We start from the raw sequence: 23,736 nt of genomic DNA, 5'->3' as shown, positions 1-23,736 counted from the left end.
CTCTGGTCCGGAGCATAGCATGAATATTTGTGGCTGCGACATGAAAACATATCACAAACAAACAATGATAGGAAACAATCCGTTACTGAGCATATATCGTATCAAGTCGATATTGTTCAGACATGTGTTTAGGATCCCTGGCAACACAGTGGGAATACAAATGATATTAGCATTAATACATTTCGTTATTGCCGTTAAAGCCGACAATGTTTGTTGTGAGAGGCGACTAACGGGATCGGGTTGTCATGCTCGCTGAATTGGTTTATGAATGTCATCGTATCCCAATAGCGTGGATCGATGGTCATTATGTCAATCACTGGATTGTCTGGTCAAGACTCGATTATTTACAGACCGCCGTCATATAGCAAACAAACAAAACATTTCGTTTATCGATTTAAAACAACAGTCAGTATATTGCTGGAAAGGTACACAGGGAATGATCATTACTGACATTGTAAAGTAAAGTACACGGTGATACTATTTCACTTAGGTGTGGGCCTTGCTTTCTGAAACCAGAACATCGTCTTTGAATCATAGTGTTATGATGGAAGTAAAACTGCGATACACAATACACAGTACTTACACAATACACAAGTTTGAAGACTAGATTGGCGGATAATATTCTACATTACTTAGCCTTGTATTTTACGGAGAATATTTTCCTCTCAACATAAAGATTTTGAAACTGTTCTACTCATTTGCTGAAGTTGGGTCTAACAGTAATCTTCAGGAGTGCATTTTTGTTTCCGACTAGTGGTAAAAGCGGGTGAAGCCCTTGTGTTGATGTCTTGTCCCGGGGCCAATGGTGATATTGCTGAAGTATTGCTGAAAGCGGAGTACACCCCTATGTTACGGAAGCCTTTTAGGGCCATTTGTTTTTTTAAATTTTTCGATACTTTCTTGAAATTTCAAGATACTATGTTGAAATTTCAAGAAACTAAGTTGAAATTTCAAGATTATTCACTTCAAACGTATTTTTACATCCAAGGATGTTAAAAACTTATTATCTTGAAATTTCAACTTAGTATCTTGAAATTTCAACTTAGTATCTTGAAATTTCAAGATAGTATCGAAAAATTTTTTAAAAACAAATGGCCCTGAAAGGCTTCCGTACTTTGTACTCACCAACCCCATAAGCCATTCACTCCTACCCTCACCTTGGCACATATCATGCTGCATCTTTATACTCATATAATGGACAATATATACGGACACATACAGGGTATGTTCTTGAAAAATCATAACATTTCGTTCCTTTCCAAATCGTTCATGCTGATAGAACTTAACGTTCAGAAAGAAATGTGCCCTGCTTGGTCAATAACTAAATTGCGATGCATCATTCAGAGCGCAGTCATATATGAACGTGAAGGCATTAATGTTAATATTGTTATCTATAACGTTCACTTAAGTCAGACTAAAACACATGATCAATATTAAACACAACTACATTTAGTCACAGTATCTGCTGTAATGGTTATGTCTTGTCCGAAACCAGGAACGAGAATCACCTTACAAGGATGCTTGATACATTAGGGAGTGAGTATGGTTTTACGCTGCTTTTAGCAATATTCCAGCAATATCACGGCGGGGGACACCAGAACTGGGCTTCTTTCATTTAACCCATTATCGAACCCAAGTCTTCGACGTGACTAGGCTACCCTACCGCCCTGGATATATAAGAACCATCACGCATTCATTTGGAAGTGAAACACCTTTTAGCTTTGTTTGTTGTTTAACGCGACCGCCTCCGTAGAGCGTCCGCCCGGGGAGCGGAAAGTCCGGGCTTCGATCCCCGGCCGCGTCAAACCAAAAGACGTTAAAAGATGGTACTTAAGGGGCTAAAACAAGGACTGGTCGGCTCGGAGTTAGTATAGTGTATCTGAGTGGTTTGGTTTGGTCTGTTGTTAACGCCGCACTCAGCAATATTCCAGCTATATAACGGCGATCTGTAAATAATCGAGTCTGGACCAGACAATCCAGTGATTAATATCATGAGCATCGATCCACGCAATTGGGATCGATGTCATGCATCAACCAAGTCAGCGAGCCTGACCACCCGATCCTTTTTACGACAAGCATAGTCACCTTTTACGACAAGCATTGGTTGCTGAAGACCTATTCTACCCCGGAATCTTGATTGGGGTATTCATGTGAAACTGCGGCATGGTATCTCAGTGGGTTAGCACTATAAATCGGCATTAGACCCGCCTAGTACAAGCAGCCACACACACACACACACACACACGAACACGGAAGCGACGTTAAACCCAATTTCACCTCACCTCACCTGTTGTTTAACGCCGCTCCCAGCAATATTCCAGCCATGTGACGGCACCTTTTAACTATTTTAAGTTAACTCGCCCATTTGAGGGCACGCAGTGCATGTTCTGATGTTCGTATTTGATACTGATAATGATTGGACCGAATTCTGTCCCTTTTGTTCTGAGAACAAGAAATCTTATGTTAGTTTAGTTTGAACCAAAACTTCAATTACAGTCAAGCCAACCTCAATAGCTTCATCTGTGAGGTCGGATGTGTGCATACAGGTAGTTTTAATTGACATTAAAAATATGAGTGACCTATGACGGATAATTAACAACAATCAAGTTTTGCTTTTTGTCATTTGATTCCAAGGGTTTATAAAAAATATATATATAAAGCATCAACTCAGGGAATAACCACTGATGAAAATGACTGAAATAGCTAGACAAAACCAGACGTATTTGTTTGATATGCTTTCACCTAAATGTATTTGGCGTCAGATTTTACACTATAGCAAGGACTACCGTCTACTCTTCAATAATGACTTCTCTTTTAAACACATTTATCATTTATTTGACACACAATATAAAAACGCTATGTTGCTCTGATCTATTGTACCAGAAGAAGCACAAAGCTTTCACTCTGAGACTCTGGCGTCGTGATTCACTTTCATGATTGTTGCGGTAACAACTTAGTCCTTTAAAATATTGTTCTGGGGAAAATATCAGACAAAAGCGGGTTTCAGAGAAATGGAATAGTTGAGGCTGTTTGATTTAAATCCATTTTGCCTTCCATAGTAAAGCTCCTGGTTCTGAATTTTGGAATATTTTTTTGTACCTCGCCAATATCTCCCGTATTAAACCACGTGTTTCAGTAATCTAAATTTAAGGCCATGTTACATGCACATACTATCAAACGTACATTGCCATCATTGTTAATAAGGGCAGCCTTAAGAAAAAACGATCGCGAAAACAGGATCCGTTTGGAACGTGAATCTCCGGGCACTTGCAGTACGATTCACATCATAAATACATCTCAAAAAGTAGCATATACCATATTGACACACTACATCCGTTCTAGTAAAGTGACTCCTTCCCGAGGCAAAGGAGTTAACTGACTAGAAAAGTCCCGTTTCCACCCTTTCCGTTCAACATTTGAATTTCGGAGTCATGTTTTGGCTTCACTAACGAGACATATGCAAAGGTTGTCAGTCCAGATTTGAGGAGGTCATTTTACGACGATGTCGTATTGGCCATAGTAGATATACTAATGAATATTTATTAAAAGGTGAGGATCCTCCGTTTTGTATCCCTTGTAATGAGATAATCACAGTCAAGCATGTCCTGCTTGACTGTATTGATTTTTCCATCACAAGGGATAAATATTTTACTGTCAAAACAGTGAAGGACCTTTTTAGCAATGTTAATTCACATTTAATCATTACCTTTTTAAAAGATATAGCTCTCATTCACAAATTTTGATGTAAAAAGTTATGTATTTTATAAATCGGTAGTGTATAATTAGTAACTGAGACTGTTCGTGGCTATACCCTCGACGGGGGTTGAAGTAGCGTAAAATTATTGTCCCCCTGAGAGGGTATGTAAGACCACCTCTTTCAAAGTATATTTATATCTACCTCTATTTTAACTGCAGAATATTTGTTAACTTTTAATATCTGACTAAACTCGCAATAATCACCAGTAACTCGGGGAAGTGTAAATCCTGCTGGGGAACCATGCAGGTAGCAGAGGTACCGTAAGTCCCCTTGGTCCCCAGTATGATGATCTTACCCTTGTTGCTGGCGATCTATAGCCCCATTTTTATATTGTGTCGTACCTTAATAATCAGAAATCTTTAGTGTTCTACAACTAGTTTTGTGTCAATCTGTGATATATTGCTGGTTTTTATACTGTCCCTCGTCGACAGTTTTTATACCTATTGTATAACTTGTTCAAGTCACATTATGGCTGAAATATTGCCGACGTGACTTTAATTAAACTCACTCACTCACTCATATGCAAAGTCCAATCAAAATCGGGTAACGAAATCGACATCGTTTTCGTAAACAACACTGCGACTGCCATGCAGATTTCGCCTGTCTGCAGGACTTGAAATAAAACGAGAAAACTCTTTCCATATCCAATAGATACTTCTGCATAAAGCAGACTCGACTGTACGATCTCGACTATGTCATTAACATGTGTATATGAATCTCTATCAAATTGTAATGATCCCAGGTTTTCGCGAAAAGGTGAGCACATCCTGTCCCACCGATGGCACCCGTCACAAACACACGCAAAGGCACAACAAAAGATGATCGAGAGCGGTGGCATTTTATATTTATAAGATTGTGTAGTTCAATAATGTTAATAAATATAATGAAAGAATATACGTCTCTGGTTAACACATCCGCGCCCGGTACCGAGGTTAGAATGGGCCTCGTAAGAGATGTCTAAATTGGATCAGGTTGTCAAGCTCGGAGCATTCGTGCCATCGTACACCAAAGGCTTTTGGCGTTGGTCATAATATCAATCGAATGGCTTCTCTGGTCCGGAGCATAGCATGAATATTTGTGGCTGCGACATGAAAACATATCACAAACAAACAATGATAGGAAACAATCCGTTACTGAGCATATATCGTATCAAGTCGATATTGTTCAGACATGTGTTTAGGATCCCTGGCAACACAGTGGGAATACAAATGATATTAGCATTAATACATTTCGTTATTGCCGTTAAAGCCGACAATGTTTGTTGTGAGAGGCGACTAACGGGATCGGGTTGTCATGCTCGCTGAATTGGTTTATGAATGTCATCGTATCCCAATAGCGTGGATCGATGGTCATTATGTCAATCACTGGATTGTCTGGTCAAGACTCGATTATTTACAGACCGCCGTCATATAGCAAACAAACAAAACATTTCGTTTATCGATTTAAAACAACAGTCAGTATATTGCTGGAAAGGTACACAGGGAATGATCATTACTGACATTGTAAAGTAAAGTACACGGTGATACTATTTCACTTAGGTGTGGGCCTTGCTTTCTGAAACCAGAACATCGTCTTTGAATCATAGTGTTATGATGGAAGTAAAACTGCGATACACAATACACAGTACTTACACAATACACAAGTTTGAAGACTAGATTGGCGGATAATATTCTACATTACTTAGCCTTGTATTTTACGGAGAATATTTTCCTCTCAACATAAAGATTTTGAAACTGTTCTACTCATTTGCTGAAGTTGGGTCTAACAGTAATCTTCAGGAGTGCATTTTTGTTTCCGACTAGTGGTAAAAGCGGGTGAAGCCCTTGTGTTGATGTCTTGTCCCGGGGCCAATGGTGATATTGCTGAAGTATTGCTGAAAGCGGAGTACACCCCTATGTTACGGAAGCCTTTTAGGGCCATTTGTTTTTTTAAATTTTTCGATACTTTCTTGAAATTTCAAGATACTATGTTGAAATTTCAAGAAACTAAGTTGAAATTTCAAGATTATTCACTTCAAACGTATTTTTACATCCAAGGATGTTAAAAACTTATTATCTTGAAATTTCAACTTAGTATCTTGAAATTTCAACTTAGTATCTTGAAATTTCAAGATAGTATCGAAAAAATTTTTAAAAACAAATGGCCCTGAAAGGCTTCCGTACTTTGTACTCACCAACCCCATAAGCCATTCACTCCTACCCTCACCTTGGCACATATCATGCTGCATCTTTATACTCATATAATGGACAATATATACGGACACATACAGGGTATGTTCTTGAAAAATCATAACATTTCGTTCCTTTCCAAATCGTTCATGCTGATAGAACTTAACGTTCAGAAAGAAATGTGCCCTGCTTGGTCAATAACTAAATTGCGATGCATCATTCAGAGCGCAGTCATATATGAACGTGAAGGCATTAATGTTAATATTGTTATCTATAACGTTCACTTAAGTCAGACTAAAACACATGATCAATATTAAACACAACTACATTTAGTCACAGTATCTGCTGTAATGGTTATGTCTTGTCCGAAACCAGGAACGAGAATCACCTTACAAGGTTGCTTGATACATTAGGGAGTGAGTATGGTTTTACGCTGCTTTTAGCAATATTCCAGCAATATCACGGCGGGGGACACCAGAACTGGGCTTCTTTCATTTAACCCATTATCGAACCCAAGTCTTCGACGTGACTAGGCTACCCTACCGCCCTGGATATATAAGAACCATCACGCATTCATTTGGAAGTGAAACACCTTTTAGCTTTGTTTGTTGTTTAACGCGACCGCCTCCGTAGAGCGTCCGCCCGGGGAGCGGAAAGTCCGGGCTTCGATCCCCGGCCGCGTCAAACCAAAAGACGTTAAAAGATGGTACTTAAGGGGCTAAAACAAGGACTGGTCGGCTCGGAGTTAGTATAGTGTATCTGAGTGGTTTGGTTTGGTCTGTTGTTAACGCCGCACTCAGCAATATTCCAGCTATATAACGGCGATCTGTAAATAATCGAGTCTGGACCAGACAATCCAGTGATTAATATCATGAGCATCGATCCACGCAATTGGGATCGATGTCATGCATCAACCAAGTCAGCGAGCCTGACCACCCGATCCTTTTTACGACAAGCATAGTCACCTTTTACGACAAGCATTGGTTGCTGAAGACCTATTCTACCCCGGAATCTTGATTGGGGTATTCATGTGAAACTGCGGCATGGTATCTCAGTGGGTTAGCACTATAAATCGGCATTAGACCCGCCTAGTACAAGCAGCCACACACACACACACACACACACGAACACGGAAGCGACGTTAAACCCAATTTCACCTCACCTCACCTGTTGTTTAACGCCGCTCCCAGCAATATTCCAGCCATGTGACGGCACCTTTTAACTATTTTAAGTTAACTCGCCCATTTGAGGGCACGCAGTGCATGTTCTGATGTTCGTATTTGATACTGATAATGATTGGACCGAATTCTGTCCCTTTTGTTCTGAGAACAAGAAATCTTATGTTAGTTTAGTTTGAACCAAAACTTCAATTACAGTCAAGCCAACCTCAATAGCTTCATCTGTGAGGTCGGATGTGTGCATACAGGTAGTTTTAATTGACATTAAAAATATGAGTGACCTATGACGGATAATTAACAACAATCAAGTTTTGCTTTTTGTCATTTGATTCCAAGGGTTTATAAAAAATATATATATAAAGCATCAACTCAGGGAATAACCACTGATGAAAATGACTGAAATAGCTAGACAAAACCAGACGTATTTGTTTGATATGCTTTCACCTAAATGTATTTGGCGTCAGATTTTACACTATAGCAAGGACTACCGTCTACTCTTCAATAATGACTTCTCTTTTAAACACATTTATCATTTATTTGACACACAATATAAAAACGCTATGTTGCTCTGATCTATTGTACCAGAAGAAGCACAAAGCTTTCACTCTGAGACTCTGGCGTCGTGATTCACTTTCATGATTGTTGCGGTAACAACTTAGTCCTTTAAAATATTGTTCTGGGGAAAATATCAGACAAAAGCGGGTTTCAGAGAAATGGAATAGTTGAGGCTGTTTGATTTAAATCCATTTTGCCTTCCATAGTAAAGCTCCTGGTTCTGAATTTTGGAATATTTTTTTGTACCTCGCCAATATCTCCCGTATTAAACCACGTGTTTCAGTAATCTAAATTTAAGGCCATGTTACATGCACATACTATCAAACGTACATTGCCATCATTGTTAATAAGGGCAGCCTTAAGAAAAAACGATCGCGAAAACAGGATCCGTTTGGAACGTGAATCTCCGGGCACTTGCAGTACGATTCACATCATAAATACATCTCAAAAAGTAGCATATACCATATTGACACACTACATCCGTTCTAGTAAAGTGACTCCTTCCCGAGGCAAAGGAGTTAACTGACTAGAAAAGTCCCGTTTCCACCCTTTCCGTTCAACATTTGAATTTCGGAGTCATGTTTTGGCTTCACTAACGAGACATATGCAAAGGTTGTCAGTCCAGATTTGAGGAGGTCATTTTACGACGATGTCGTATTGGCCATAGTAGATATACTAATGAATATTTATTAAAAGGTGAGGATCCTCCGTTTTGTATCCCTTGTAATGAGATAATCACAGTCAAGCATGTCCTGCTTGACTGTATTGATTTTTCCATCACAAGGGATAAATATTTTACTGTCAAAACAGTGAAGGACCTTTTTAGCAATGTTAATTCACATTTAATCATTACCTTTTTAAAAGATATAGCTCTCATTCACAAATTTTGATGTAAAAAGTTATGTATTTTATAAATCGGTAGTGTATAATTAGTAACTGAGACTGTTCGTGGCTATACCCTCGACGGGGGTTGAAGTAGCGTAAAATTATTGTCCCCCTGAGAGGGTATGTAAGACCACCTCTTTCAAAGTATATTTATATCTACCTCTATTTTAACTGCAGAATATTTGTTAACTTTTAATATCTGACTAAACTCGCAATAATCACCAGTAACTCGGGGAAGTGTAAATCCTGCTGGGGAACCATGCAGGTAGCAGAGGTACCGTAAGTCCCCTTGGTCCCCAGTATGATGATCTTACCCTTGTTGCTGGCGATCTATAGCCCCATTTTTATATTGTGTCGTACCTTAATAATCAGAAATCTTTAGTGTTCTACAACTAGTTTTGTGTCAATCTGTGATATATTGCTGGTTTTTATACTGTCCCTCGTCGACAGTTTTTATACCTATTGTATAACTTGTTCAAGTCACATTATGGCTGAAATATTGCCGACGTGACTTTAATTAAACTCACTCACTCACTCATATGCAAAGTCCAATCAAAATCGGGTAACGAAATCGACATCGTTTTCGTAAACAACACTGCGACTGCCATGCAGATTTCGCCTGTCTGCAGGACTTGAAATAAAACGAGAAAACTCTTTCCATATCCAATAGATACTTCTGCATAAAGCAGACTCGACTGTACGATCTCGACTATGTCATTAACATGTGTATATGAATCTCTATCAAATTGTAATGATCCCAGGTTTTCGCGAAAAGGTGAGCACATCCTGTCCCACCGATGGCACCCGTCACAAACACACGCAAAGGCACAACAAAAGATGATCGAGAGCGGTGGCATTTTATATTTATAAGATTGTGTAGTTCAATAATGTTAATAAATATAATGAAAGAATATACGTCTCTGGTTAACACATCCGCGCCCGGTACCGAGGTTAGAATGGGCCTCGTAAGAGATGTCTAAATTGGATCAGGTTGTCAAGCTCGGAGCATTCGTGCCATCGTACACCAAAGGCTTTTGGCGTTGGTCATAATATCAATCGAATGGCTTCTCTGGTCCGGAGCATAGCATGAATATTTGTGGCTGCGACATGAAAACATATCACAAACAAACAATGATAGGAAACAATCCGTTACTGAGCATATATCGTATCAAGTCGATATTGTTCAGACATGTGTTTAGGATCCCTGGCAACACAGTGGGAATACAAATGATATTAGCATTAATACATTTCGTTATTGCCGTTAAAGCCGACAATGTTTGTTGTGAGAGGCGACTAACGGGATCGGGTTGTCATGCTCGCTGAATTGGTTTATGAATGTCATCGTATCCCAATAGCGTGGATCGATGGTCATTATGTCAATCACTGGATTGTCTGGTCAAGACTCGATTATTTACAGACCGCCGTCATATAGCAAACAAACAAAACATTTCGTTTATCGATTTAAAACAACAGTCAGTATATTGCTGGAAAGGTACACAGGGAATGATCATTACTGACATTGTAAAGTAAAGTACACGGTGATACTATTTCACTTAGGTGTGGGCCTTGCTTTCTGAAACCAGAACATCGTCTTTGAATCATAGTGTTATGATGGAAGTAAAACTGCGATACACAATACACAGTACTTACACAATACACAAGTTTGAAGACTAGATTGGCGGATAATATTCTACATTACTTAGCCTTGTATTTTACGGAGAATATTTTCCTCTCAACATAAAGATTTTGAAACTGTTCTACTCATTTGCTGAAGTTGGGTCTAACAGTAATCTTCAGGAGTGCATTTTTGTTTCCGACTAGTGGTAAAAGCGGGTGAAGCCCTTGTGTTGATGTCTTGTCCCGGGGCCAATGGTGATATTGCTGAAGTATTGCTGAAAGCGGAGTACACCCCTATGTTACGGAAGCCTTTTAGGGCCATTTGTTTTTTTAAATTTTTCGATACTTTCTTGAAATTTCAAGATACTATGTTGAAATTTCAAGAAACTAAGTTGAAATTTCAAGATACTATCTTGAAATTTCAAGATTATTCACTTCAAACGTATTTTTACATCCAAGGATGTTAAAAACTTATTATCTTAAAATTTCAACTTAGTATCTTGAAATTTCAACTTAGTATCTTGAAATTTCAAGATAGTATCGAAAAAAAATTTAAAAACAAATGGCCCTGAAAGGCTTCCGTACTTTGTACTCACCAACCCCATAAGCCATTCACTCCTACCCTCACCTTGGCACATATCATGCTGCATCTTTATACTCATATAATGGACAATATATACGGACACATACAGGGTATGTTCTTGAAAAATCATAACATTTCGTTCCTTTCCAAATCGTTCATGCTGATAGAACTTAACGTTCAGAAAGAAATGTGCCCTGCTTGGTCAATAACTAAATTGCGATGCATCATTCAGAGCGCAGTCATATATGAACGTGAAGGCATTAATGTTAATATTGTTATCTATAACGTTCACTTAAGTCAGACTAAAACACATGATCAATATTAAACACAACTACATTTAGTCACAGTATCTGCTGTAATGGTTATGTCTTGTCCGAAACCAGGAACGAGAATCACCTTACAAGGATGCTTGATACATTAGGGAGTGAGTATGGTTTTACGCTGCTTTTAGCAATATTCCAGCAATATCACGGCGGGGGACACCAGAACTGGGCTTCTTTCATTTAACCCATTATCGAACCCAAGTCTTCGACGTGACTAGGCTACCCTACCGCCCTGGATATATAAGAACCATCACGCATTCATTTGGAAGTGAAACACCTTTTAGCTTTGTTTGTTGTTTAACGCGACCGCCTCCGTAGAGCGTCCGCCCGGGGAGCGGAAAGTCCGGGCTTCGATCCCCGGCCGCGTCAAACCAAAAGACGTTAAAAGATGGTACTTAAGGGGCTAAAACAAGGACTGGTCGGCTCGGAGTTAGTATAGTGTATCTGAGTGGTTTGGTTTGGTCTGTTGTTAACGCCGCACTCAGCAATATTCCAGCTATATAACGGCGATCTGTAAATAATCGAGTCTGGACCAGACAATCCAGTGATTAATATCATGAGCATCGATCCACGCAATTGGGATCGATGTCATGCATCAACCAAGTCAGCGAGCCTGACCACCCGATCCTTTTTACGACAAGCATAGTCACCTTTTACGACAAGCATTGGTTGCTGAAGACCTATTCTACCCCGGAATCTTGATTGGGGTATTCATGTGAAACTGCGGCATGGTATCTCAGTGGGTTAGCACTATAAATCGGCATTAGACCCGCCTAGTACAAGCAGCCACACACACACACACACACACACACACACACGAACACGGAAGCGACGTTAAACCCAATTTCACCTCACCTCACCTGTTGTTTAACGCCGCTCCCAGCAATATTCCAGCCATGTGACGGCACCTTTTAACTATTTTAAGTTAACTCGCCCATTTGAGGGCACGCAGTGCATGTTCTGATGTTCGTATTTGATACTGATAATGATTGGACCGAATTCTGTCCCTTTTGTTCTGAGAACAAGAAATCTTATGTTAGTTTAGTTTGAACCAAAACTTCAATTACAGTCAAGCCAACCTCAATAGCTTCATCTGTGAGGTCGGATGTGTGCATACAGGTAGTTTTAATTGACATTAAAAATATGAGTGACCTATGACGGATAATTAACAACAATCAAGTTTTGCTTTTTGTCATTTGATTCCAAGGGTTTATAAAAAATATATATATAAAGCATCAACTCAGGGAATAACCACTGATGAAAATGACTGAAATAGCTAGACAAAACCAGACGTATTTGTTTGATATGCTTTCACCTAAATGTATTTGGCGTCAGATTTTACACTATAGCAAGGACTACCGTCTACTCTTCAATAATGACTTCTCTTTTAAACACATTTATCATTTATTTGACACACAATATAAAAACGCTATGTTGCTCTGATCTATTGTACCAGAAGAAGCACAAAGCTTTCACTCTGAGACTCTGGCGTCGTGATTCACTTTCATGATTGTTGCGGTAACAACTTAGTCCTTTAAAATATTGTTCTGGGGAAAATATCAGACAAAAGCGGGTTTCAGAGAAATGGAATAGTTGAGGCTGTTTGATTTAAATCCATTTTGCCTTCCATAGTAAAGCTCCTGGTTCTGAATTTTGGAATATTTTTTTGTACCTCGCCAATATCTCCCGTATTAAACCACGTGTTTCAGTAATCTAAATTTAAGGCCATGTTACATGCACATACTATCAAACGTACATTGCCATCATTGTTAATAAGGGCAGCCTTAAGAAAAAACGATCGCGAAAACAGGATCCGTTTGGAACGTGAATCTCCGGGCACTTGCAGTACGATTCACATCATAAATACATCTCAAAAAGTAGCATATACCATATTGACACACTACATCCGTTCTAGTAAAGTGACTCCTTCCCGAGGCAAAGGAGTTAACTGACTAGAAAAGTCCCGTTTCCACCCTTTCCGTTCAACATTTGAATTTCGGAGTCATGTTTTGGCTTCACTAACGAGACATATGCAAAGGTTGTCAGTCCAGATTTGAGGAGGTCATTTTACGACGATGTCGTATTGGCCATAGTAGATATACTAATGAATATTTATTAAAAGGTGAGGATCCTCCGTTTTGTATCCCTTGTAATGAGATAATCACAGTCAAGCATGTCCTGCTTGACTGTATTGATTTTTCCATCACAAGGGATAAATATTTTACTGTCAAAACAGTGAAGGACCTTTTTAGCAATGTTAATTCACATTTAATCATTACCTTTTTAAAAGATATAGCTCTCATTCACAAATTTTGATGTAAAAAGTTATGTATTTTATAAATCGGTAGTGTATAATTAGTAACTGAGACTGTTCGTGGCTATACCCTCGACGGGGGTTGAAGTAGCGTAAAATTATTGTCCCCCTGAGAGGGTATGTAAGACCACCTCTTTCAAAGTATATTTATATCTACCTCTATTTTAACTGCAGAATATTTGTTAACTTTTAATATCTGACTAAACTCGCAATAATCACCAGTAACTCGGGGAAGTGTAAATCCTGCTGGGGAACCATGCAGGTAGCAGAGGTACCGTAAGTCCCCTTGGTCCCCAGTATGGTGATCTTACCCTTGTTGCTGGCGATCTATAGCCCCATTTTTATATTGTGTCGTACCTTAATAATCAGAAATCTTTAGTGTTCTACAACTAGTTTTGTGTCAATCTGTGATATATTGCTGGTTTTTATACTGTCCCTCGTCGACAGTTTTTATACCTATTGTATAACTTGTTCAAGTCACATTATGGCTGAAATATTGCCGACGTGACTTTAATTAAACTCACTCACTCACTCATATGCAAAGTCCAATCAAAATCGGGTAACGAAATCGACATCGTTTTCGTAAACAACACTGCGACTGCCATGCAGATTTCGCCTGTCTACAGGACTTGAAATAAAATGAGAAAACTCTTTCCATATCCAATAGAAACTTCTGCATAAAGCAGACCCGACTGTACGATCTCGACTATGTCATGAGCATGTGTATATGAATCCCTATCAAATTGTAATGATCCCAGGTTTTCGCGAAAAGGTGAGCACATCCTGTCCCACCGATGGCACCCGTCACAAACACACGCAAAGGCAAGTCGATTGTTCACCTAAAAAAACACGGGAACATATGGTACAAGTCAAAATAGGGAATTGCATCGGACATGAGTTTGTCACTGATACGTCAAATTTGGAAATGTCCTCCACATGTCTACCATCAAAACATGTGTAGTGTCATCTTGTCGACAGATATTTTCCAAATATGTGCATGTTTTAATCAACATGCTCAACTGCTGTGTTTACAATCCACATTCACTGGATATCTGAGACATGGAATGTACACATGTTCTCTCATATTTTCAATTAACTTGACCAGATCGTCTTGACTTGGGCGTAGCTGTTTTGTTTGAACAATGCAAGTGATATCTGAGGTGGAATGTAGTTAGTCAATAAGAAGGACATAACTCATTGAGGCACGATCGAGCCTCGAAATTCCAGCCTAGTTCAGCAAAGGTGAAACTGGACTTTTGTAGTGAAGATGGTGGAGTGATAGAATGGCCTGGTCTGTTTTCAGTCCATGCAACCTTAGTTTGATTGTAAAATCTTTACAAATGGACGTAAAGTCATTCATATACGCTCACCTTTCCTTTTAAAGGAAATACCGTGCCAGTCTTAACATAGCACATTTGAACTTCGGAAACTTATTGTCAAAACGAAAGGTTGAAAATAGATCAACAAAGTGTGTAGCTATTTAGTTATTTTCACAAACTCCTTTTATCGTACGTACGTCATACTCATGAGATACCATGTAAATGCACTGAAGCTTATGGTACCATTAGTGTATTATATTTTATATAGAAAACACAACGGATATAACGTCCTTTGATATTTAAAGCCATTGCCTTCTGCTATTAAATCATTGCGTGTGATGTCCAGAATGCAATCATGCTTGTAAGATATTAACCGGTACATTATCTGTGTAGAAGTTATGCTACACACAATCACATACATCACGAAAGTGTCCTCTTTAAAGAAGTATTTCCTCAAAGAACGTCTGAAAATCAGACGGTAAAACGGGGCAACTACTTTCACTGCCTAATAGCATTGGTAGTTTCTTTTTACACATATTCTTAATGATATTTTGTTGCAAAAGGGATTTGTAATGATATGCCGGTTACACACGCAAAGGTAATTGAGATACATGTTGGAGATGTACGTTATATGTCTATTAAATCATGAAAGTACCTTGCCATATAGTTACACCTGTGTTGGCAGACCTGGCGCAATATCTTCAATATACTTTACATGACATAATATATACGTAATTATTTGTTTGTTTGCTGTTTCACATCACAATCAGCAATATCCAATCTATATGAAGGAGGCTTGTAAATAATCGAATCTGGGCCAGACAAAAAAATTATTGATATTATGATTTAATATAAAACCTCAATGCTAGAGAATATCTGACGAAACAGAGTTGATCAATGAGTTGATCAATGAGTTGATCTCTGATCATCAGTGATGACACACGGTGGGAATATTTAAATAGGGATTTCTGCAATGGTAGGTTACAAAATGCAGAGATGCGGTTGAAAGGGTTAAAAGGACAATATTCGAATGTTTGGCAACATATTTTGGGCATAAAATACAATAAATATGAAGTAAAAGATGACATTGCAAGTTTTAGCAAAGACAGAGATCTTGAAATGTGGCGCTTTTCTATTTCATGTTGGCTTACGAAAGTGTATCACTCTCCAATAGTGATGTGATGATACTACTTGTTTGCGAAGTCTGTGCTTATCCTGTCCCACCGGTGGCACCCGTCACAAACATGCATTGATAAGTCATTTGTTCACGTATATGGTACAATTCAAAATAGGGAATTGCATCAGACGTATTTTTTCAGCTGGACATCAGCTGGAGCTCGAGTGTGTGAGTGAGTTTGGTTTTATGCCGCATTTAGCAATATTCCAGCAATATCACGGCGGGGGACACCAGAAATGGGCTTCACACATTGTACCCATATCGGGATTCGAACCCGGGTCTTCGGCGTGACGAGCGCTGGAGCTCGATATAAATGAAACTATAAATACGTTCCCAACAGTGATCGTGCGGAAAGCTGATGTCGGACTAATGTGGTCTGAAGAAACGGGATTTCACTGTAATCAAATACTTTAAATTAACAAAGTGTTATAACAAGTATTCTTTTGTTCCAGGTGCTTGTATTAAGTGTTACAGATGTGACAACAAAAAGAATGGGGCGTGCGGAGAGGAGTTTAAGTCCTACCAGTTCACAGCCTACGAGTGTATTGACCAAAACATGAAGTGTGGAAAGCAGACCCAGCTCCCTCTGGAAGACGGTATACTGGAACAGTGTTTGTTTGTTTGTTTGTTGTTTAACGCCGCACTCAGCAATATTCCAGCTTTATGACGGCATTCTGTAAATAATCGAGTCTGGACCAGACAACCCAGTGATTAATATCATGAGCATCGATCCACGCAATTGGGATCGATGACATGCATCAACCAAGTCAGCGAGCCTGACCACCCGATCCCGTTAGTCACCTTTTACGGCAAGCATGGGTTGCTGAAGACCTATTCTACCCCGGAATCTTTATGGGTCACTGGAACAGTTTTATTCGGTGTCTTATATTTGTGTTCCTTGAAAGGGGGGTGTTGTTTGTCACCGTCGGAAATAGATCAGTAGATCAGTTGTGTCTCAGCGTTGTGTTAGTGATGTGGTCATGAACAAGCAAGCCAACAGTTGATGGTGGGTACGGTGTTGATCAGTCGTCTAAGGTGCCACAATTCGCTTCAAGAAACAAATACTCGAGGGTTTGAATACTGGTTCGCCATGGTAACGTTTCCAGGTTTGTCAGCAGCTAAGTTTCACGAAAATGGTAATCGTGTGAATCAATTGGGACTTTCCTCCCACATCACACTGAAACGCCATGCTATGAATGGACTACTATCGAATGCGGCGTCAAACCCGCGAAGGAATTATGTTTTATACCGTCACCAAAACATCAGCTACGTTTATGTCTTTACGTGTTGCTAGTAATGTAACTTTGTCCAGGTAAACCAATAGTTGATGGCCGACCCCGCATTCACAATCCACAATCATTATGTCAAACAATAGGGAACTTATTTGAACGACCTGGTCCCCGTTTTCGTCCAAACTTAAGACAAACATAGCTCAATAAGGACCTATTTGGCCCCGGGATGCTCAATAGTACCCACTCAATTCAACATCTCTAGGGAAAATACCTTTGTACCGAGGCTGTTAGTTTAACTGTCACTTGTAGTTAGGGACCGGCCATTTGGTATTCTGGCGAAACAAGATATTTATTAATTTAAAACTATGAGCCTGAATCTTTGTTTAAAAAAGAAAAACAATCTAAAAATATATTTTTTGTGACAGACAGTTTCTTTTTTTAACAGTCTGAAACATTATTATCTTTTCAATTTCATTTTCGATACAATATCAAATGGTCGGTCCTTTATATGGCAAAAATATTGTCGACGTTAAAGTATGTATGACGAACTTACTAACTGTCCTTATCTGTCGTAAGCTTTGGTTTATACAAGGGACTATAAGTTGTGATTTGCGTGAACACTTACATGGGTGATAACAAGTGCATATTTCTCGATACAGTGATTTGAGTTACAAAATAAATTTCAATTTCTCTGAATATAGCTTACTGTTTCATTAACATTCAACACACTGTAAAGTTGTGTGGATTCTCCGAAACATACATTTGTGATTTCCTTCCAGGTTGGGTTGGCGTTATGCGGAGCTGTTACTCCCTCGGTTCCCTTCCCGGGATCAACGAGACCAACGGCTGTCACTACTGGATAAACCCCTCTGACAATTTCACTGCTCTCATATGCTTCTGTGACACTGATATGTGCAATGTCGGCAGTATGCAGGGCCTGGCGTCAGAAGCAATTACCTTTACATTTGTATTAAGTGCAGTTATCCTCTTTATGCAAAGTTTCCTGTGGTCTTGAGAAAAACATAAATATGAATGGTTGTCCCTTTTCTAATGTACTATCTGTCAATGTTAATAGTGTTTCAATCAATAAAGAATTGTATATGCGATGTGTATGTAAAACTTGTTTGGTTCAAACTGATTAAGTTTTCAACAGCATTATACATCAAAATGAGTTCAAATATCCGCACGTGTCTGGTTTAAATATGTTTTTTGTTCAAAAACAATCAAAGCTTGCTTATATCAATACAGCTCCAGCCAAAAAAACAATTACAATCATGCTAACAAAATGCAAATTGGCAAAATGACATTCGTGTACGGAGCACCAAACTAAGAAATATTATTGCAAAAAAGCTAATTTCAACAAGCTTCAAATAACGTTGTAAGATACACAATATTCATACAATATAGTTGTACAGTAAACTACGGTTATAACGAACTCAAAGGGACTACTGATTTTAGTTCGTTATAACCGTAATTCGTTATAAGCATATATACAGCATAACTACAGCATATAGTCGGAACTAAAAAGTTAGTTCGTTATATCGTTATAAGCGTGTTCGTTATAACCGTAGTTTACTGTAGTTTGCTTTCAACTTCTTGATGAAATGTCATTGAGCTATTTCGAATGTCCAAGTTCTTAAGCATTTAGCTCTGACTTGTAACATGAACGTTATTACATTTTACCTCGTGTGAATAACGCGACTACATCATATAATATGGCAACAATGAATAACGTTTATACGAAACTTATATGTGTTTACATTTATTGCATAAAATTTATAAGTTGACGTTTGCATAGTGGTATGACAAAATGACAATGTGTGAGATTGTAAATCGTATATCAAGCATCCTAGCCAATTCCATATGCCGTTTTAATATCAAACAATTCGACCAACATGTACACGTCTTTACACCGCGAATAAAAAGTAGTACACAAGGTTAATGATGATTTTCCTAGACATACATATACACGTATACAACTCTAATAGTTCAAACATGTTAATTAAACGATAAACTTTTATCTCAAACGTTCTAGGAATTAACGTCCTAAAACATCAGGCAGTTCGGTTCAAGAGTAACCAGTCGCATGGTCCTAAAGCTGTGGTATATGCCCAAAAGGGATAACACAGATGTTTCATGGAGAGACCCATTTCATCAATACTTTACAGGTCTGTATCCACAACGTTCCTCCATCATCCGTGATTACATTCGGCCCATTCGCACTGTTGTCGCTATTTTGAACCAGCGCATCAAGACAATGCCTGGTTCTAGCGACAGCTCAAGATCAATGAGCATCCAGATTACATCGCGCGGCTATAGGTGGGGGCATCTGCGTTTCACGTTGTTTCAGTATATAGGCTTTTGATTGGAGATTAACGCCGCACTCAGCTATATATTACAGCTACATGACGGTTGTCTGTAAAATATCGGGCTTGGACCAGACAATCCAGTGACTGACATCATGGGCATCGATCTACGTTGGGATACGATGACATGCATCAACTTAGCCAGCGAGCCTGACCACACGATGGGTTGCTGATGACCAATTCTCACCGTGATCTTCACGGGTCTAGTTTATAGGCAACTGTAGGGTTCGCAAAAAGTTCAAGCACGCACGTACAGTAGGGTTCATTTGACTCCATACGTTATCAAAGTAGACACAATTAATGAATAACAACTTCTTTAATACTGTAAAGGAGACGTTTCGGGATAGATCCTTTCACCGATGTCAAGCAAGACTGAATGACGAACACTGTACAAAAAACTAGTATATGTAGTGGGTGGAGGATTAACAATGGAGGATTAACAGCAAGAACAGTTGCATACATGAGTGGGAGAAGGAGTAGGTGATGACAACAGAAGGATAATACTATCACAACATGATTGGCAGAGAACACATAGGTTGTCCATGAGTTATTCCAGGAGCTCACGATAAGATACACACGTCACTACTACATCGGAAGACTGTCGTACATGTATGTATTCACGGGTAATGGAAGAACGTATTTGATTTGAAGCCTGTGGCGTATTGCTGATGCTAAATCAACTTGAGCCTACTTTGTATTGTATGACTGTGGTGTCCATTTGTTTGGTTTTTTAAATATGTTTTCTTTGTCGTGTTGAAACTCATCCATACCTTTTATGTCTTGGCGCCGTCTGGTTTCAAATCAGTTATTTAGGTATCATATTCATTCATTCACACGATCGCAGTTTTTTTTCCACAGATATGTTTGTATGTTGAGTGTGAACACATAATGCATGCCCAGGTGAGGTTTTGTAAAATGATTTCCTTTTATTTCGGTACCGAGCGATAATCGGATGATGTATTTTAATGTGATTTTATCATTTTACCTTTTTCTAGGCGTATGTCCCTGCTTTGGAGGTGCAATATTTATATCTACATTACACAGTGTCACATAAAACTGTTATATACATAATGCTACAATACATCTCGTGCAAAACGTGTTTTGGGTAGTAGTATCAAGATATATATGTGTTAACAGAATGTCACTATTAAAACACGTGGCATCTGCGTGTTCATATGTTTCTGTGATCCCCTCTGTACAGTTGGAGGATGCCATTGAAGTGACATATATTTAAAATAGGTTTGTTTTTTGTTGGTCTTTGAACGTATTATGCTAAAGTAGACATGGCTCAGATGAGAAACATGACGTCCTTCATAAATTTTATTTTTCATTTCAATGTTTACTGTCCAACTAACTGCACGATACTTGTGGTTATTTTATGTATTGTCGTTCCCTGGGTGTGTTTGTAATGTATATCGTTACCAAATACAAGCAATCCGGTTTTTACAAGATGAAAAGCTTACAAAAGTAAATTATAATGTTCTTGGCGTTCTGGTCCGCATATTTTCCATTTGAACTTTGTATTTATTGTGTATCTAAGGAAATGCAAAGTAACATGAGTCAGTGTTTGGGAGAATCTTGTATTTAATCCAAACAGAGCTAGCTACTCTCAAGTCGCACCACAAGTTCGGGTATACGGGATCTATCAGTGAAACAGAAGTGGCAATATTGGCGCGATTTAAAGAATATGTCGTGTTATTTGTATGTCTATCACCATGTATGTATACACTACTTCCGTGAGTGCATTTGACGTTTTAGTTTCTTATGTATATTTTCTGCCTTAACATGTTCCCCGTTTGAAAAGAACTGGTCAAGGGAGACTAGCTTTCATGGAGCCACGGTGCAAAGGACAGTGTAACCATTTCTGAAATTATTTAACCTGCTGTTTCTTATGACCATGGAAAGGGTTTTATAGCTTTTAAGTAACACACACGTGGATACGTCTCAATTGGAATGTTTTAGTATGTCCATTGGTATTAGTAAATACATTTGATCTGATCATTTCAATTTTTACACACAGGTGATTATGCTAGCGTTTACTTTAGTGTTAGAAAAGCATAAAATCCGCTATCAAAATAGTTTGTTTGATTTCGAATTTGACAATGGTACCGGAAAGAGAAGACACTAAATCTTCTTGAATAATTCTAAGTGACGAAACCTCTGCTTTGGATCACGTACGAGATTCTCACACATGTGTTTCATGGTAAATGATTTATATCGATGTATATATTCATGGACACTGTTTCATAGTAACCCCAGCTCATTTGTACTTATAGGACGTGACAATGAACTTTTGTATGCATTGTGGTCCAACATAAGAAGCCCTGGTTTTGTGAGATGTCGCCATTTGTAAATAAAGTAATAACCATTATGTTGTTTTCCTTGTTGTCACAGAATAAAGAAACAAAAAGGGCATTAGCAACCTTGTGGGTAGTGGACAAATGATCACGTTATTTAACGCCGCAGACTAAAATTCCCAGCCTTATCACAGCAGACCAGGAAAACATGGGACTTAAAACACCAGCAACGATCCCAAATTTGTCCTGAATGAATATGAACCTTTGTCTGTCAACAAAAACCCGTGCTTGCAGGTCTCAATCTACGACCTTTGTCATTTTGACATTTTCTCCCTCATTAGCTTCCACGCCGTTATGATTATACTGTTCAAAACACCAGCAACGATTCCAAATTCGCCCTGATTAATATGAGGGAGTGAGTAAGTGAGTGAGTTTATGCTTTACGTCACATCGGCAATATTTCTGCCATATGGTGACGAGAAGTTATACATTATTTCCACATATATTTAAACTAAATAAAATCCTGTCATCGATGGACAGTATAACCAGACTATCACAGATTAACATTTAAAACTAGCATACGACTATAAAAAGATATCACTGCATGAAACAGTACATCATTAAAAAAGGGCTATGGATCGCCAGCATCTGAAGGTCCATGGGGACTTACAGTACTTTTGCTACCCGCATTGACACCAGCCGGATTTACATCATCCCTTCCGCTGTTGACAATTATTGACAAATTTAGTCAAAGTTAAATGACCATATATACTCTGATTAAAAACGCGGCAGAAATAAATATACTTTGAAAGACGTGGTCTGTCATTCTGCGTTAAAGAACACGCACGCACTAATCAACCTTACTCGTATACTCAATGCTGGAAATCTATTACTTACCATTCAAGGCTCCTGCAAAAGGTTTTATGGCAGACGTGTGAGGACATTGTCAAATTTGACGCATCAGTGACAAAAACGTTGTGTAGTGCAATTCGTTATTTGACCGTGTTTTCTCCAGTCGAACGATTGACTTGCCTTTACATGTGTTTGTGACGGGTGACACCGGTGGAGGAGGATGCGCTCACCTTTCAGGAATCATCATACTGGCACAGATTTTTTGTGGAAAGGGTTTCGTTGCTTTTATTCACATACTAAGTATCAGTATTATCACGTGTCAGCAATATTCACGCTATTACGGGGCCGCTTGTACACAATCGTCGCGTACGATGACAATATTTCAAGTCACCAACCTCCCTTTGTAGTCGTCGTTTACCACAAGCATCTCGCAAATGCCAGTTCTCTGATCATTACGTAGTTCCATAATCATTAGTACAAAGAGAGATATATCGCTGGTCCCGCAAATGTTCCACCAAATCTCTGTCTCTATGATTAACCATCATCTTTAATACAATCAAGAACGTACTTTCATTACATTCACAGAAAGTATTTGAGACAAGTGGAATTAATACTATGTGGATTTTCTAAAACTCAAAGGATTTGCTTGACTGTTTGCAAGATCAACTTTGAACGCCATAATCCCACATGCCAAACTTAAGAAAACTTCATTCCTTGATCCATGTGGCTTTTGTTACAAAACGTTGAAACCATAGATACAGCCGTCGCATGGCAGGAGTTCTGCTGTGCCGCGTAAGGCAATATATACGTGCTTTTTAATTATAAAGCAAATTTCTAAATGGCGGGTGCTATTGATATTCAGAGCAACACAACACTCGCCACAAGACTGTACGACAGAAGTGATGGTTTCAACTCCAGCCTTTGGTGTTTACATTTCACAACTTTTGAGTCACAATCGAGCATGGACAGATCGTCACACAACTCTTGCTCAGAAGTGTTGTGATCAAAGTTACCTCCTTCAAAGCTTTCACGTTCAATGGCAGACATGAGGAGGACATCTCCCAATTTGACGCATCAGTGACACAAATGATGCAATTTCTTACCATATGTTCC

The 23,736-nt window shown here is 38.8% G+C and overlaps 1 protein-coding gene across 1 annotated transcript in view; it reads left to right on the top strand.

Moving 5' to 3' along the window:
• Nucleotides 1-21,863, top strand: part of LOC124140570 — a 103,204-nt gene extending 81,341 nt beyond the window's left edge. The window contains exons 2-3 of the mRNA XM_046508214.2: nt 16,329-16,472; nt 17,888-21,863. Coding sequence (XP_046364170.1) covers nt 16,329-16,472; nt 17,888-18,123 — 380 coding nt within the window. The 3' untranslated portion in view covers nt 18,124-21,863. The remainder of the gene's footprint in view (nt 1-16,328; nt 16,473-17,887) is intronic.
• The last annotated feature ends 1,873 nt before the right edge of the window (nt 21,864-23,736 follow it).

This window comes from Haliotis rufescens, unplaced genomic scaffold (assembly GCF_023055435.1).
Source record: "Haliotis rufescens isolate VD_foot unplaced genomic scaffold, xgHalRufe1.0.p SCAF_6, whole genome shotgun sequence".
NCBI lineage: Eukaryota > Metazoa > Mollusca > Gastropoda > Lepetellida > Haliotidae > Haliotis > Haliotis rufescens.
Note: the sequence above shows the minus strand (reverse complement) of the source record. Positions and strands in the feature narration are given on the sequence as shown.